This window comes from Zonotrichia albicollis, chromosome Z (assembly GCF_047830755.1).
Source record: "Zonotrichia albicollis isolate bZonAlb1 chromosome Z, bZonAlb1.hap1, whole genome shotgun sequence".
NCBI classification, from domain to species: Eukaryota; Metazoa; Chordata; class Aves; order Passeriformes; family Passerellidae; genus Zonotrichia; species Zonotrichia albicollis.
In genome coordinates this window covers 55,421,036-55,439,415 of record NC_133860.1, presented here as the reverse complement: position 1 = coordinate 55,439,415, position 18,380 = coordinate 55,421,036, and the positions used below count along the sequence as shown (strand labels likewise).

Here is an 18,380-nt window from a genome sequence, read left to right as displayed (position 1 = left end):
GATTATTTTGCTTACTGTTCCCTTACCACAATATTAGCACCTTTCATCTATTACTGTCCTCACAGCTGTTATTGAGCAATTCTTCATCTTCCTTGCTATGACATTTTACCTTGTGTCTGTGAAATCTGAACAATTCTTAAAAGGTGCATCTCATAATCACTCAGTGCTTCTAGTAAAACAAAATAGGCTTTCTTTACTTCATTAATTTCAACTGCCTTCCTTTACAGTCATTACTAATCAAGTACTTCCACACAGCAATTAAAAATTTTTCTTTAAAAAATCTCATCATTATCTTATTGTGATCAATGATCAAGATAATGGACTGACAGCAAAAAACCAAGAGCCAAATTCTAGCTAGTCCCATTAATATTATGCTACATGAAGATAAACTATGTGATTTCTGTGCATCTCTTCTTCCTCCATCTTCTGCAGGCTTCTAAGTCCAGAACCAGAGATTACTGCCCCATTTTGTTATAATAATGGCTCAAATATTTCACCCCACAAATTCTCTCTTGATTGAAAACTTACGATGTAGGTACCATAGGTGATCAGGCCCACACATCATGTGTTTATGAGATGTTGGTTCTGATTGACAAACCTGGTCTACATCTATGTCAAGGCAATGCACTTGATGGACGAGGGAAGGGCTGTGGATGTTGTCTGCCTGTACTTTAGTCAAGCCTTTAAAAGCATTTCCCACAGCACTCTCTGGAGAAACTGGCTGCTCATGGCTTGGATGAGTGCACTGTTCTCAGGGTTAAAAACCCTCTGGATAGCTGGGCCCACAGAGTGTTGGTGAATGGAGTTACACTCAGCTGGTGACCAGTCACCCCTGGCTTTCACAAGGGAAAAAGACAAAAGAGCAAAAGAATTTCACTAGTTATCTCTTACCACAAATCCAATGCCACAGAAAGGGAAAGAGACCACCTTCAAGTTGCTGTCCACTGAAGCTTAGCTAAAATAGTCCTTTGCAGTAACACATGGCCTTTGAGGGTGGTGAAGGATGAGGCACAGTATGTTTCCTCCTGATGTGAATCTCGAGGCCTGGTTTTGCATTCCTGAAAAGTCATCTTGAAGTTTTGTATACACTTGTAGGCAGTTTGAAGAATGTGCATTCAGGTCCTGCACCTATTTCAAGGCTCCATTATCTTTTCTTTCTCCCTGGATATTACAGTATATTGGAATCCTTCCCCAATACAGAAGATGGGGAACATTTGTAAGGAAAAATACTGCACAAAACTGTACTAATTGAAGCAATTTGAATCTTCCAAATCCCATCTACTTGGAGCCATTGTGAAAACCATGTGCACTTACTCCAGTCTAGCCTTGGTTTGCTTTACTCTGTTCTCAGTTTTACATGGACACAAAATGGTTCTCCATTCAAAGAAGCATTCTTCACAGGATATACGAAGAAAAGGAGAAAGAAAGTGGTCTTGGGAAAAGGGAAGTTTCCACTCATTTTATTTATGAGTTCTACCTCTTACAGCACCCTTTTGATGCAACAAATCACGTGCATTTAATGTGCTAATTCTGCCTATATTACTACCACCTGTAGACCCACACACTTTATAGTAAAAGCAAACAATTTTACTAAGTGATACTATGTAATTATAAATTTAGTTAACATCAAAGAAATGAGACGTGAATCTATAATAGATACCATGTGTAATTGCCATAGCTGCCAGAGCAGGCTATTAGCAAATCAGTGAATAAGACTGTTCTCTTATTTGAAACTGTATTCCTGCAAGTGGAGTGCATGGGTTTACACCCACATCTGGCACACAGGATGCCATATATGTTATATAACTTTGAATTTCTGTCTGAATACTCTTTGTCAGCCAAAGAGTGCTGGCTACCACTGACACACTAGGAATAGAAATTTCCAAGGTGTTTGAACAGAAATAGAAACATCCTTTCCCTTTCTGTGCAAGCGAAACCCTAATTCCTGTCCTGTTAACCAGGTCAAGTAAAACCAATCTCCAGCATATTACTGTCATATAACTTTGTAGAGACAGAACCAGGAAAAGAGTATTTCTATTGCTCAATTATCACTGTAACATTGCTGAGGTGAGCCTCCTGAACTTCCCTCTTTCTGCACAAAGAATATTCTTGTACATGTATTAAGGTTAACAAAATGCTTGAAATGCATTTGAAATAAACAATAATTCATCTGAAAGAAGAGAGATTGATGCTTTTCCTTCGGATTGATGCTTTCCCTAAAGGCTCCAAGGAAGGCAGAGTCTTCACAGTCAAACTGACCTTTCAATCAATAAATAGGCATACCAATACACCTGACTCTTCTTTGGTCAGGCGAACAGAAGGCCTACTTTTTGGGTCCAAAAATAAACAGGTTCCAGCCTGCAGCAACTGCAGGTCAGGAGCACATGGAACCAGCAATGCTTTGGCCACGATGCTGCTGGTATCGGCCAAGGTGGTTTTCTGCACTTCTGCTACAACCACTGCACAAAGAACCAGCAACAGTGCTAACACCTGCCTTTCTTCCTTTCATAAGACAGGGTTCCCATCTCATTCCCATGTCCCCGGCCTCCCCCCAAAAAATAAACTCGAGACTTACATGGCACAAGGCTACTGCAAACTATAGCTTGAGTGACCCCTTCATACCTGACTAATCATGTGAATTCAGACACACATGATGACGTGGAACAGACATACAAGAAAATCCTAACAGTAGTTAACATGCCAAAATCTCTCTGGTGTAAATGGTATGTGCAAGACTACTTGCTTCCAGGCCCATGTGCTAAGATAAAGATGACAAAGACAAAGAGGTTCAGGGCACAGATTTGCCAGTAAATAAAAATATGCAGGGGTGGATCTTCTTTTCTTTTGTTCACAATTATTTAATCTATATTAAAGTAAGTAACTATTTTGACCTAAGACAAACGGCATTCTCCTATAAAATGTTGCAGTACATTTCAAAGGAAAGAAGGTGCCAAAAATTTTTTTCAAGTACTTATAGGGCCATCCTACTTGAGGAATGAGGGAGAAGCTTGTTTTAAACCTGTGGGTACACTCTATGCCTTTCCCTGTGGGCCAGAGAACATAGCCTTATCCCAGTGGCTTTAATGCCATTACAGGTAACCTGAAAGAGTGCTGTGCACTGCCCCAGAATCAAGTCAAATTATACAGTATATGCAAACCATACACTGTGATTACAGTCCAGAGAGACCACTTACGGGATAATGCAGGACTAAGTTATTTCTGATTACATGAACTTAATTGGAAGAGGTGAGTCAGTTATGTGAGATGCATGCTATTATTGCAACTGAATATATAATTTTCAAAATGATTGTACCAGTATTTGTTAGTGTAGGGCCCAGAAGTGTGGCATTTGGCCAATGGTAATTATTTAGGCGTGTTGCCATGAATTACTATTGATGGAACACAAAGCAATTTTTTGACATTCTGTCAGAAAAATGCATTAAAGGTACTTGAGAGCTTTTGTGATTTTACTCTTGCCTGGACTGGAAAATAAGATGTTGATTGAAAAAATGGCAAAAACCTTTAAAAAACCCCACCCAAACCACACACAATCCTAAGTCAGAACACAAGATTTCCCTGGATACACAGCTAGGTTTGCTTGCACCAACGGATTCGTAAGAGTTGCTTCACAATGTATATGTAATGAGCAAACCAGGACAGAAACTTATGTTTTTACATGCTTATTTACACCATTCCAATTTTTCAATTATTTCAATAGAAAAGAAATCGCTTTCAAGTTCTGTTCAAAGCCCTGACATTAATTTCCCAGATTCATAAGGGAACATTATATGCATCATTAATTATTCACAATTTTGACTGCATGTATATTTTTTCGAACAAAAATGTATGTATCCATGTATACAAACCTATACATACAGGATACATGCATTCTGAAAAAATATGACTGAAACATATGTAGTATTTTATAGTGACATCTGTTCTAAGAATAAGTAATTAATCAGGTCTATTTAATAACATTCTTTACAGGTTAGTCTGAATAGCTTTATTATCTCACCTTCATTGTCGCAGTCTTGCAATGAAAGCCATATTTGATCTACCAGACCAACTCCTTTTACTTCACCATGAACTGGAATGGAATGCATTACCATTAATGCAATTAATGCCAAGAGTTTGGTTTGCAATTGCCAATGTTACTAGTTTTTGAGTTTCTATTTCTACATCAATTGCTTTATTTTTCCTTCTACACTGCAGAAGAGAAAACATCCATTGTGATATTTTTAGATTGGTCTCATTTCACATTTATCACCCATAACCATCTATAACATGAGATTATTGGTATTTTTTGGACCAGATTCTACCAGACATAAACTGTGCATGTGTTTTAGAGCTATAGAAGTGCACATCACTTAAAAATATTTATTAAAAATTGCAAGATCATCTTTATGAGAAGCAGCAAGGAGATATTCTTCAGTCACTGGCTAAATTCTTCTTGTGTATATTCTTGGCCTGCAAAGACAAACTTGTGGTACTAATAATCTGCACAAAAGTCAGAGTCAAGGCTTGGTCATACTGCATGAAGCAATTTTTTTTAGTTGGTGCTTATGGTTTTGTCCAGGACTTTTGCTTTTGATGGGTATCACATAGAGGCAAACCCCCTACTACCTAACATTGAAACAGCTTGTTCAGCACCTGGCGCTACTTCTCACACTCAGAACTGAGAGTAACCTACAACCAACTTGTGTTGCCCAAAGCTTCTGCAAGTGCCCTGCTGTTGTGCCAGAGAACCTGCTGCTCCCTAGCTGAAGGCAGGAGGTACCCATGCAGCCAAACAGCAGGTATCCAAATCTCCCTCTGCTCTACTCCAAGATACTCAGCAAGTGGCTGAGATCACACAAATGTGGACAGAAGAATTTTTTGCAAATTCAGTGCTGAATATTCTTTGCAACGTGAAAAAAGATTAGCTTCGCATGCAAAGGCAGCAGATCTGCAGCCAGCAGATCTGGACATAGGTTATAAATTCAATGTAGGGACAAACATCTAAAAATAAAAAAAACATTAAAAAGCAAATCCCAGCCAAATGGCAAGGCTCAATTTAAATAATCTATTTAAATTATACCACTTGAAAATTTGTGTAACTGCACATTTATATATATATGTACATACAAACTCCCTCCAACATATTTCATATGAGTCACTGAAGAGCTTTTTCCTTGGAAATTGCATTAACATTAAAAAAAAACAGCAACAGAAACAGATTTTCTATTACTAGCATTTTATGAACACCATAAAATCAGTAGAATATATAAAGAATTCACTTAGGCCATATTAAATATTGTGTCAGTGGAAAGAGCAAAGTGAACTGTGGACATTCTTTGACTGATTCAGGATTATGATCAACAGCAAATCTGGATCCATCATGTTCAACAGGAGTGGTTAAATTCATAATATTCTATAATAAAGCTGAGCTCCAGAAGCTTGCTTCCGGAATTATTGTGATAGCTCTGAACTCTGTAATGACTTTTGGTCTTTATCTTGTCCAGATTTTCCTAAAAGGCAGGAAAAGGAAGAGGTGATGGCCTGAATGTTATTTATTATTTTTTAGCCGACACAAAAATTATACTAGTCAAAAATTTTTAGCTCCTGCAAATACATTCAGCTCATTCGACTCAAGTTAACAGATCTTAAACATCACTTTAAAGTCACAAAATTTAATTTTCAAAAAGCAGACACTCTAAAGCTGTATGATGTCTTTGTGAAAACTGAAGCATTTAAGAAAAGATTCACAGTCTTGCTTGCTTCTAGGCAAAGCATCAAAACTCTATTTTGGCAGCTTATTCAGAAAGAAAATGCTTGGCTGAGAGAATACTCCAACAGAATTCTAAACAAAAGATATTAAAATATTTTTCTGTATTTCTGACTGTTTACGATATTTCTCAAGACAGGAAAGATATTTTACAGGGACAAATATTTCCATTGCCATTGAAGGAGCATTGTTTCCCTTACTGCAACTAAAATACTGGATCTGGTACTTCCCTTAGGATTTACAATATAACTTCAGGAAGTGAGGTTAGTTAATGAGCATGTAACACATTTACTTAGCCTACACTGAACTTAGTTCTAAATAAGGGAAAAGAAATTTATCAAAAATGTAGAAAAAAAGGCAGACAAAAACCATATTAATATTTTTTAAAAGATATATTTCACTTGCAGCTTTAGAAAACGAAATACCAAAACACATTAAGATGTATCATTGCCCGTGCAATGGAAACAGACTTTGCAAAGACAGAAAATTTTGTCAAATTCAACTCTATTTTACAAATCCTGCAAAATCAAATAATTGATACATAACGTTGCTTAACGTCTTTCCTGTCCATAATGCAACCACAGTATTACTGGAGACAGGATGGCAGGGAAAAAGCCCCTTTCATGCCTGGCATGATGCTGTTCACAAAAGCAGCACCCTTGTAGCTGGATCAGAGCAGAGCCCTCCCCAGTAATAATGTGACTTTCTGTCTGAGTCCAGCTATGCTAATAGTTATTGATGACAATCTCAAATAAAATAGTAATTAAATCTTCCAAAACACTCCTATGATTGGGCAAGGCTTGTGAGAAGGACAGACACCACGTAGCAGTTCTGACCTTGAAAGAAAACTATTGATTGGATTTTGCCTTGTGAAAGGAAGGAGGGAAAACTGAAACCAACCATTCTGAATCATTAATGAGCTCCCACAGCATGGTCCTAACTCCAGTTTTTTACATATCCATGTGCATTTTTCTTTTGGCTTCCACAAAATTAGCTCATATGCAAGCTATACATGAAAAGAAACTATAAATTCATTCAAGACAACATGAAGACAACTTGAAAACTGCCACTCAAATTTTGTGTATGTCAGACTGTGTAACCCTTAACAACCCTTTTAAATACACACACATATATACATGTTTTGTGTGTATGTGTGTTTACTCATGTTATGTTAATTACGGTAAATGAGTAAAAGATGCTATTAATTGCCTGTGCTACTACTATGTTTCTGTTTGTACCATTGGGGCAGAATGTGACTTCCCAGTCTTTTGACAATTCTTAGGACTGAAAGAACTTTGAGCATATTTTCTATGAGGAATTTGGCCCTAAGAAAGGAGATGTTTAGGTTGTTGATTTTTAAAGAAAACGTCTTTATAGAATAAAACAAAATAAAATGATATGAAAAGTTATAATTTGTGCAGCAGGAAAAATTCAAATAACTGTTGTTTTGTATTAATTAGCACTAAGGTGATAAGAGAGAAGTAAACAGGGAGCAAAAAGCCTACCATTAGATAAAACATAGGAAAGTGTGTGATTATTTTCTCCTTATTTATCTTAAATTTTAATCATCCTCCTTCTTACTGAGTTTTCCCTCCTCAACATATTCCTTAGTTTTTCTTCTATGGCCTGCTTTCCTACAGATTGTCTCCAACAGCTTTTCTTCAGTAGGTCCAGCCATGCTGCTATTTACTGTAACAAAAAGCACCCTCCTTTGCTCTTGGCTCATCTAGCAGTCCTAAAGAAAATAATCCCTATTAATGTACTTCTGAACAGAAGTCATAATTTAGTTTATAAAACTCCTTTTCTGATACCTTTATTAAACAAATCAACCATGTTAAAAATGGGAAACTATGAAGCCAAGATTTTTTTTTTTAAACGTGATCAAACCAAGTGAACTTGAAGAAAAACAACAAACAGTCAAAAGATCACTGACTTATAGGAATTTCCTCTTAAAGAGGCACAGTCCAACAAAATCCAGCAAGGTGGGAATACTAAATGATTTTTTTGTTTACCATCCAGTACAAGAAGGAATAAATGTGATGACTCCTGTCCTCACTGTCACACAGCAGTGCATTAGCAGAAGTGTACAGGCTGTGTCAGCAAAAAGGAGTGCACAGTGTTGTCTAAGACAGTGAGTTCATGTGTGAAACTGGTTACTTTCAATACAACCATGTGATTAGTTTCCCTCTAATTGCCTATTTAATACCAATACTTTCACTGTCTAGAGATTAGAAATGCCATCTTTACCAAGGATAATATGGTAACATTGACAAAGGTAAGAATTGCTACTACTGGAAATAGATTCAGTTGCCCTCTACACTAATAGGATATAAAATCTCACCACAGTAACACTGCAGTTTCTTTACTTAATAATTACAGAAATAATGTCATGAGATAATATGCCAAACATTATCTAACACCAAGTACATAGAGGATTAAAATTTCTATACTGAAATAATTGCATTCAGAAGGAGATTATCCCTCTAGCCCTGAACTCTAAAATACAACACTTCTGCTCACACCATGGAAATATTTGTATGCTAGCAAAAAAAGTCCGAAAAAGATTAAAAGACCAGAGGAAAGAAACAGTGATCTATACAATGATACAGACACTCATTAAGTAATAGGGAAAGAGATGACTACAACATTTGAAGGACAAGGTACAAACCTACTCCACAGCAAAGCCAGAAATAAATGCACCTCCAGTGCCAGCAAAAAACTCCTGTATGATCACACAGTAAGTTCAGCAAGAGCTTCGCAACAGGAATTACATGGTGCTACACAGAAAGAGAAGAACCATTCACAATGTTTCTGTTCAGCTTACATTTGTGTACTGGCTCTGTCTGTTCCATAAGACTCAAGCAATGAATGATGAGGTGTTACAATGCCATGAACTGGCAACACCTACATGCCATATCCAAGGGTCCTATGAATTAATTCTTTCTGATAAAACCAGAAAAAGAATATTCCAAATTAAAAGACCATTATTAAATATCTTGTTCCCATTACATTTCAAATTAAAAGCCTTCCCACTTTGGTCACAGGTCTGTGTTCAACCCCATGGCTGTTTTTATACAAAAGTCAAGGAGGAAGAAAAGTCAGTGGAACATATCTCCGTAAAAAAAGTTTGCAATCTTGGCTATAACTCCTACAGCCACCTAACTACAGGTCAGAGAGGACCTGCAATGGTTTGCAAATAATGATCTCCATACAGTCCTATGTATAAAGTCATTTACAGACCAAGGACAAAATTTTCCCCTTCTATGCATGTTACAAATCTGCTATCTGTGGAGTCTATCACAGTGCTGATTCTGCACTGACAGGTGGCTCCTATTTCCATCAGTGGTGTTTGTGGTGCTGAAAAAGCAATAAGACAGACTAGGGCAAAGAGATTAGCCTCACTGCTGGTTGAACCCTACAGCACCCAACACCATGCCAGAACAAGCCATCCTTCTAATTTTACACAGCTGATCCACAGCTCTAATCAGCTGCTTCTGCATGAACAAAGATGCACATGGTGGGTGGGAGAAGCCTAATTTTTTTTGCATTCATTATTTTGATTGTACATATTGTACACACTGAAATTCACTGTATTCATTGAAATAGAGAAAAGTCTGGCTGCTGATTACATTTGTTACTGTATTCTTGGATATGATCACGTCCAATCTTGTGGCTGAATGCTACTGCACAGAGCTTTACTATCTCAGCTTCCTACCTTTTTGATCCCATAGTAGCTGTGGCAAAAGAAGCACATTTCTTGGCCCTGCATCTTCAGTGACATCTTGGTGCATCCCAAGTTGAAGGTTCAATATTTTAATTTTTCCTTCATTTTTTTGTTTGGTTTTTTTAAAAAAGGTGTATTGGAATTCAAGACTATGCAGATTCAATGAGGGGCATCATGTAAAACAGGTGACTGCAGGACACTGTTAATAACTAAGCAGTAAGAGCTCACTTACAACATAAACACAGATGTCTTCCTCTGGTCCCATGATATTATTTTGAAACACAGATAGCTTCTGGTATCAAATTCCACACTAACAAACCAGCCTCACGACTATACAGTTCCAGTGACTGCAAGAGCTTCATTTCAGTTTGGCAGCCTTTAGAGACAAGAAAAAAGCTAGCTTCCCAAGCTTTCACTCTGCTGTAACTGAGCTCAGAGCAGGTCCTGGGCCCAGTCATGGTGCCTGAACAAAGTCTGTAAGTGTTTGCAAAATACTTTTAAAATATGCATTTCCAATACCATCTGCACTTAGAAAAAGCTCTTACATTGTTGTTCTGTAATACAGTATCAGGACTCTCTCTCAGGTCATCAGAGATGATACTCTCCACAGCTCTCAATCCTCTTCCCTCAGGGTTTTCTTTTGGTTTCATTCCTTTCTTCACTAACTTCCTCCCTGATTTTTTTTCTTTCTTCTCTTCATGACATCATAGACCATTACAAAGCCTGGTTGGGACTTTCCCCAGATAGATAAGAAATCACACTATGCCTGCTTTTGTCATGCTTCCAACAGAACTGAAGTGAATCCCACCTTCCTCATCACAACCACTGCATCTTCAAACCCAGCAACTCCTACACAGCTCTGGGCTCCTATCTTAGCCTATTCACACTCTTTTTTTTGTATTCAGAATATAATCAATCCTTCCAGTAAAAAAATTGGAAAACAGTGTGATTTTTACCTTCTTTGGCTTGTTTTCTCTGAGTTACACCACACCCTTTTCTTCTTTCCTCATCACAACTTCAGAAATTCCCTACCTGCTAGTAGGGAATTTCTAGTCTTCTTCCTTGGACCTGAAGTCCTCCTCTTCTGTACTTCCTTGCCTCTATTTTCACTTCTTCCTCACTCTCTTCATCACTTCTCAGGTCATGTATAAGATCAAGCTTGGGCTTTTTTGGTTTTTATTCTGGAAAAAAGTAATCTCGTCTATTTCTGAAGCTTTTAACTGTGTTTTTCATTGTGCTCAATGACTGATTTGCAGGAGGTTTACCTCCTGTTGCTAGTTGGTTTGCTATTCTTGGACTATTATTCTTCTGACTACAGTCATCTTTGGGTGTACCCAAAACCTTACTCAGCCCATGACAGCTGACCCATGACTCTTACTCTTGACCCATGACAGTTATTTCCTGCTACTTTAACATATCATTCAGCTTCTGTGCCTAGAGTTTTGCATGATTTACAGAACTATTTGTTCAATCAAAACTGCCCACACACTACACTTGCTTACAATTATCGAATTCCTTACATTCTTTCTCAGAAAGGAGAAAATGTAATTTTCTTCATGAAGTAGTAGTCAAGATGGTACTAGTATGTGGAATCTCCAACCACAGGTACTGTTGTGTAAGACAGATGAAGCTCTACACAAAGAACTAGAAAACATTATAGTGCACAAAAGGAAAACTGAATCTGTTTGCTCTGCTTGCAATAATCATACAAAATCAAGTGAAGTTCGTTTTCCCTAGTTTTACATCCTAGACTGATCATCTTTTAGACCTTTTCTGCATTATTAGCAATTCCTTTTAGTGAAATTGAACAAGATAAATGTGCCAAAATAGCAATCATATTCCAAAAAATATGCATCATAAGCAGTGAAGCTGTGTAGTATTTTAAAAATTGATGCATTTGGTTTTTAAGACTAAACTATGACTTTACTGGAAAAATGAAAACCATGAAATTCTGCTAAATTAAGCAAAAAATTATTTTAAGTTACATTTAGGAAAATATTCATCTACCTGTAGCTGACTGGCTATATACCAAAATAAGAATGCACTAGCATATGTGACCACAAATATGAATGTACATGGACCCTTCAGGCTGTGTAAAAAGGATTCATCAGTTCAGTCTACAACCTGTATTGTGTCTACTACTAGGCTTGTGCAGTTTTCTTGCTGGAACCAGCAAAATACCTTTTGCTGCACCGCTTGTGCTTTACACACATCAGCCAATGGAGTCAGCTGCATCTGAAGTGCAGCTAAGGGCACCCTCTGATATTTGAGTTCCTTAAACTCCCTCTTCCATAAGATTTTTGTAGCTAAGACAGAGAAGAATTGCTTGTCCAGAGCAGGCTCAGAAGAGACCTTACTACCTGGGGTTCTTCACTGCTACCCTTTTTTTATCTCCTGCTGTGTTTGGAAGCAGTAATACCACAAACCACTCATATTTCATTCCCTATCTAAAAAGCTACTTAAGAATCACTCTAAGATGTCCATTCATCCAGAATCCAGTGTTACAGTGCCAAGGTTAATTGAGGAGCTAAAGGTCAAGATTAAGTTCCTCCTGTTCTCTGGGAGGATTTAGTTTCCAATGTTACTTTCCCAGACGCACAGGGAAGCTGACACAGCCAACTGCAGGACCTCTGCCTGCAGCTCTTCTCTTCCCAAAGAAATGCTGACCCCCATCAACCAAAATGAGCCTGATTCCCATCTACACTCATTTACTGGCAGAGCAGTTAAAGGCACCATAGTGTAAAAAACCATAAAAACCATTCTGGCGTACTGACCTTTTTTTGTAATTCATGAAGGATGATACAACCACATCAACATATTTAGATACCAATGATGCATTCTATGCAGCCTAGTTCTTCATCCCCTTCAAAAATACTCCCGCTTAGCAAGGTTACTACTTCAGTTTAAAACATCAAGATATCTCTTTGAGTAGGTAACAGACACTGAATTCTGAAGCTGCCACTGTAGCTGAGGGTTTGTTTGTTTGTTTGTTTGTTTTTAAATTTTCCACTTCACATTGAAGCAAACAAATTTGTGACCAAGTTTTTGAACTGTAAGAACACATCTCAATTAAAGCATTTTCATAATATTGCTCACAATCCTGATTGCATTTTCAGGATTGGAATGGAGGAGAAAAGTTATCAGTAGTCACCCACAATGGAATGTAGTTGGAAAAAGACAGGGAAAAAACTAGATAACTCTGAAGTACCTAATTTAAATTTAAGTAATCTTGAAACTAGGGGAGCTGAAAGAGGCACTAGAAAACCCTCAGAAGCTCCATGCCTTTTTCTTAAAAAGCACGTAATAAATGACAGGAACTAATTTGGTGTGCACAGAGTGTGGGAGCTCAATGGCAAGGATCACTGCTCCAAGGCCAGCTGGTGTACATAACAATGCACATGAACATCCTTTTTACCAGTGGTGGTCAGTGAGAACAGTGCCTAGCTTTACACTTCATCCAGTCAAAGAACCTGCTGGTAGAAGCATAGGTTTTACTAAATAAAAACACTGGCCTGACTGCTGGGAACAAATTGAAGTTTGTGAAAATTACCATGGCCTCAAAACTTAATCACAAAAGTGCTAGGTGACTGTGATTAATACTGAATGCCTACTGCAGCATGAACAGTTTTCAGAGAACATGGATGAGGGTAATGGCCAATTGCATAAAGATCGCAAACACATGGAATCCCTCTTCCTTTAGCACCAGGAGGGTACACGCTGTTAGCTCAGAGCTGCCACAGGCAACATCAGCAGGCTGGCAGAAAAAGACAATCTCATTCTTCTCTCAGGATTATTAACTTCTCACTATTCGAATTTGACACCCTTGGGCCTGATCTGTACAACTGGACTGGCATTTCCAGTCCCTGCAAGAACATGCAGACTCTGACCTGAGGAACTGTTCGAATACATCAAAAGGAAAAGCAAATTATTCAAATTTCTCCATGTCCTTATGACACAGTGGCTCAACAGTCTGAAAGCAAAAACATACCTCTGCTTCTTAGTTGGTTTGCTATCATGCTGCTCTTGCACTTGCCACAGAACCTGTAGAGTATGCCATGTCCAAGAATCAGGTATGGCCTGCTTTGCCAAGGAATGAAAGCAAGAATATTTCCTCTGATTCCTCTGCCTTCATGATAGATTATCTGCTGAACTGCACTGTAAGTCAACCATAAGTCATTCAAAACTATTCTATTGCTTTTCTAAAAATGTACTTATTTTTAGAAAAGTAATAGAATAGTTTTATATTTTTATACTTTTCTTAGTTTAGTTTTATATATTTTATACTTTTCTTTACCAAAACAACATGGTGCTTAATAAAGAGAAAGGAAAGTTTTCCTCTCTCATGAGCCTTCCTCTGTGCAGCACAGAACACAGGACCAGCCATGTTGGTCCAACCAAATGAAACATTGTCCTAGGTTGTTAAGATATGTGTGTATGGTATTTGCCATCTGTCAGAGGTGGGGCAGTTCCCTTCTGTTAATTGGGTAGTTTTCTTTATCTCTTCCACAACCAATCCTCTCTCTGGGGAGATATCTTCTGTTAATGGGCCATTGAGTCTCACTGCATGACTGATAAAAATTACATCTGATGAGATGTTCTGCCCAGGGGGAGGAGCCAAGCATTCCTACTTGGATATAATCGGAGACTTGGAACAACAGAGACAGGCTTTTTCCACTGGATTCCCAAAGGAGCAGCTGTCTTCTCCACTGGATTCCCAGAGGAAGACCAAGCCTATCTACATCACCACTGGACCTTCAGAGGAAGACTATACCCTTCTACAGGATCACTGCTTCAACAGAACCACAGTCATTGCAGGAGGACTGCAGCTACCATTGAATTGGATTGCTACCAACACCCTGACCAAGAGGGTGTCAGGTTGTATTCTGACTCTGTCAGTGGGTTATTTTCTGTTTTTCTTGTACTATTGCATTTGTATTTTTTAAAATTCTACTAGTAAAGAACTGCTATTCCTACTTCCGTATCTTTGCCTGAGAGCCCCTTAATTTCAAAATTATAATAATTCAGAGGCAGGGGGTTTACATTTTTATATTTCAAGGAAGGCTCCTGCCTTCCTTAACAGACACCTGTCTTTTCAAACTAAGGCAAACATCTATCGCCCTGCCTCTGACATGAGCCAAAAGCATCTGCCTGAGGGATTGTGTTAGCGCAGAACAAGCACATACCAGAACACCTTTGCCACACCACATCACAAAGATTGCATGTGCTAGAGGTGATACCTTTGTGCTTAATAGCTATATCGCTGAAACTCACAGCTGCTGGGCAGGAACAGGCCCTGTGCCATCCACCTGACTCACAACCTGTACTCTTAAGGCACCTGGGCTTTACTAAGCCACTGGCAGGTTGCATGATTTCTTGCAATGGCAGCAGAATAGTCTGCATTAATGTTTGCCTGGAGCACGCTGGGAGAGGCCACTGCAGAAGCAGATGCAATGCACAAGCTCCAGGCATCATGAAAAGCTGCTACAACACCTGCCTAGCTGGCAAGCCAGCATTCAAAAGCACAGAAAGAGGAATTCAGCAGGGGAGGCTCTCTACTATTCTCCAAAATGACTGACAGCAGTGAGAGCTTACAGGCCTCCAAGATGGTCATGGGCAGAAATGTTTTGCTTGTGGTAGGCACAAAGACATGACTTGACTTTCTAATTCAAAGATTTTAATTTCACCTTCAAACTACTAGAGAGACATTCAACAAATGCACAACTACATCACAGCTAGCTGAAGACAGAAAAAACATGGACAGCTCATAGTGCACATCCCCATGTGCCACAGGAGAAGAGATAACAGTGCAGCTTCAGAAGCTGTGTGACAAAACACTGCAAGGGCCCTCTCCAATAAAAGCAAGGGATGTCAACAGAATCTGGTTCAGACTCTTGTGCAAAAAGGAATGTTATTACAAGTTACATTTCTGTTGCTGCCTGTTGCTACAAGTCACAGATGTAACCTTTTGAAAGGCACAAACCCGTCTTGGAAGACCTTTGTTACCAAAAATTTCAGCTGTGGCCACCGGCTCCTACTCCTGAGAGCTCCCGCTTGAAATAAAGGGTTCTAGTAACTCAATTTACTGCTTTTTAAGGAATGTTTTTCTCCCAGTTTGAATCACATCCACTGACCACAACTAAAGTTAAAATTTCAAACTACTTTAAAGGCCGTACATGACATGTCTCCATGTTGGGGCTGGCCCTGTCAAATATGGAGGCAAATCTGTGATCACACTCCTCACAAGGGTTAAAAATGGACACCTTCCAGCTGCAGATGCTTTCACATATGCTCTGCAGTAGAGTTGTGACAGTACAGAAATTGTGCCACAACTGTAGGCTGTCCTTTTCTTTTTTATGAAAATAATGCCTTTAAAATCCAAAATGTCTATGAGGGAAAAGGCCTGAGTTCTCAGACACGCCAGCTCTGCAGTACCACATCATCAATGCTCAGAGCAGGCAAGAGGCAAAGGGGCTAATAGAGGGAGGAGGACCAGTCATGACTGGCTGGCCAAAGTGCCAAGAAGAAGTGAAGATTCATGACAAAGAAAATCATAGAACAGTTTGGGCTGGAAGGGGTCTTAAATATCACCTGTTCTCACAATCTGTTTGCCATGGGCAACCTTCCACTGTCCCACACTGCTCAAAGCCCCATCCAACCTGGCCTTAAACACTTCCAGGGATGAAGCATGCACAACTTCTCTGGGCAATTACCTGGGCAACAACTCTGTTCCATTACCTCACCACCCTCAAAGTAAAAAGTTTCTTCCTAATATCTAAACTAAACTTACACTCTTTCAGTTAGTTCACATATTTTGTCATCTGTCAGGAAAAGGTGAAGGACCTTTATAAATACTTCTTGTATGTTTGCATTACTCCACCTTGTGCTCCAGGGTTTTCAGCCATTCGAGACAGCTGAAGGAACAGTGCATTAGCCCTTGACACCATGAATAAAACTGATGTAGCCTAAATAGTTTGCCCATTTTACTTCAATATAAAGGACCCTGTTACATTGCTCCCTCTCTGACGTCTTTTTTAAGAAGCTTCAAAAATCAAACAGAGCAAATTAGAAAGATTCTCGATCGTGCCCTATTTGATTTTTTAATTTCAAAGATAGATCTAATTTTCCTAAATCTGGTTTCCCATTTCCACGCTAGAAGTGCCATCAAGTCTTCCTGGTTTCTGCTACTGGCAAAGCAAACAGCACTAAATGGGACAAAACATGGCAGAGTACAAAACAGAAAGTATTACAGACTCTTCTTCAACAAGACAATTCTGATTTTTGTGCAGAATACCAAAGAGGTGTCAGGACAAAATGGACTTTGAGGGCAGCACAAAAAGTTCTTCCATTAAGATGACCATTCCCATGTCACTCATGATCCATATATGGAGGAAAAAAGTCATTATATATAACACACTATTCTGATCCTTACACTGGATTATCACCCAACCTGAGGAATGAATGTAAACCTAGCATTTAAAGTACAAAAATGTGAAAGGCTGGAACACTGGCCATTGTGAGGTAGGGAGGCATACTCATATTGCACCAGAGAGGAAGCACTGGGAGGTACTTTATCTCCAGAAAAACAGCAATGGAGAAGAGCTGTGAGTCACTTGGAAAATATATGCTTGGCCACCCACAAAGAAAATACTTTGGGGGTTTCACTGGCTGCAATGAACTAATACCTAATGTACAATGCTGATCCCAGGTTATAGACATTCTGGAAGATGCTGAACATACATCAGGGTGTGTGTGTGAAAATGAGATAGAAAAAGGACCTATCCTTTCATGTTATAAAATGCTACTTGAACTTTTTCCCAGAACTGAAGTAAAACCTAAAGTGTTTCTTTTACTAGATATTCAAGAAGCTTGGCTACCTTTTGTCTTGATTTTTCTTAATTGTCCTAAATTTTTGTACTTCTTCATTGCTTCCTAAGATGCAACAGCACTGCTGTAGTAATGGCTTTACAGCATTTTCTGTTTTTCTGAAAGAAGAAATACCATAAACATCACCAGCTCAGTCTGCTTTGTGCTGAGTCTAAGACTAGACACTTGCAGAGTGCCTGTGAGCCTCAGCTGTTCTGTGGAAAGTCAGTTCAAGCTGGCCCAGCCTTCAGGAGAAGCCTCTGCTGCCAGTCCCTTCCACATCAGCCTTTTCCTGGAGATCATACAGTGGGCCTCATTTCTACCAAGAATGCCTTCTATTTATCTACTATTCATGTTCCATACTAGAGTGTTCAAGAACTGCTTGGTTTTTGGCATAAAGTTTTCTAGCATTGGACCTTGACACTTCCTCAAAGAGAGATCAAAACCCAGCACATATGAACTTTATAGTAAATGATGCTTAGACCATTGGAGAAGTGAGACAACTCAAAAATGACGAAAGGAAGCAGGAAAGCAGGAAAGCAATCAAGCAAGCAAGCAAGAAAGAAGGAAATCAGGAAAGAAAGCAAGAAAGAAAGAAAGAAAGAAAGAAAGAGAAAAAGAAAGAAGAAAGAAGAAAGAAGAAAGAAGAAAGAAGAAAGAAGAAAGAAGAAAGAAGAAAGAAAGAGAAAAACATAGACCAGCTTTACGGTTCTTTAGTAATTTTCCTTTTTTCTGATTCACTGATTTTTATTTCATCTGATGAAACTCTGATTCTTCAGTCTGATCACAGGTAAACTTACCATTATCATGATTTACTTTCTCTCCACCTTCCATTCCTCTCATCCTCATTTTCTCCTATATCCCAATTAATTTCTTTCTAAAATTCTCCATAGGTAAACCATATTTTGCCCTCACAAAGTAACACATTCCCAAAATAGCGTGACCTGCATATGGGCAAAAAGTTCATATACAAGCTGGTGAAAATTCACCCTTTGTACATAAAAAAAACCAGAGGAGAAACTGTAAAAT

General features: G+C 38.7%; 1 protein-coding gene across 7 annotated transcripts in view; it reads right to left on the bottom strand.

The window, feature by feature from the left end:
• The window catches only part of NTRK2 (neurotrophic receptor tyrosine kinase 2), a 198,548-nt gene that overhangs the window by 116,198 nt on the left and 63,970 nt on the right, over positions 1–18,380 (bottom strand). For 4 of the 7 annotated variants that reach the window (XM_026795193.2, XM_026795194.2, XM_005489804.4 and 1 more), the window contains exon 12: positions 4,016–4,087. The exons of the other annotated variants lie outside the window; for them this stretch is intronic. In XM_026795193.2, coding sequence (XP_026650994.1) covers positions 4,016–4,087 — 72 coding nt within the window. The remainder of the gene's footprint in view (positions 1–4,015; positions 4,088–18,380) is intronic. 7 annotated transcript variants of the gene reach the window in all.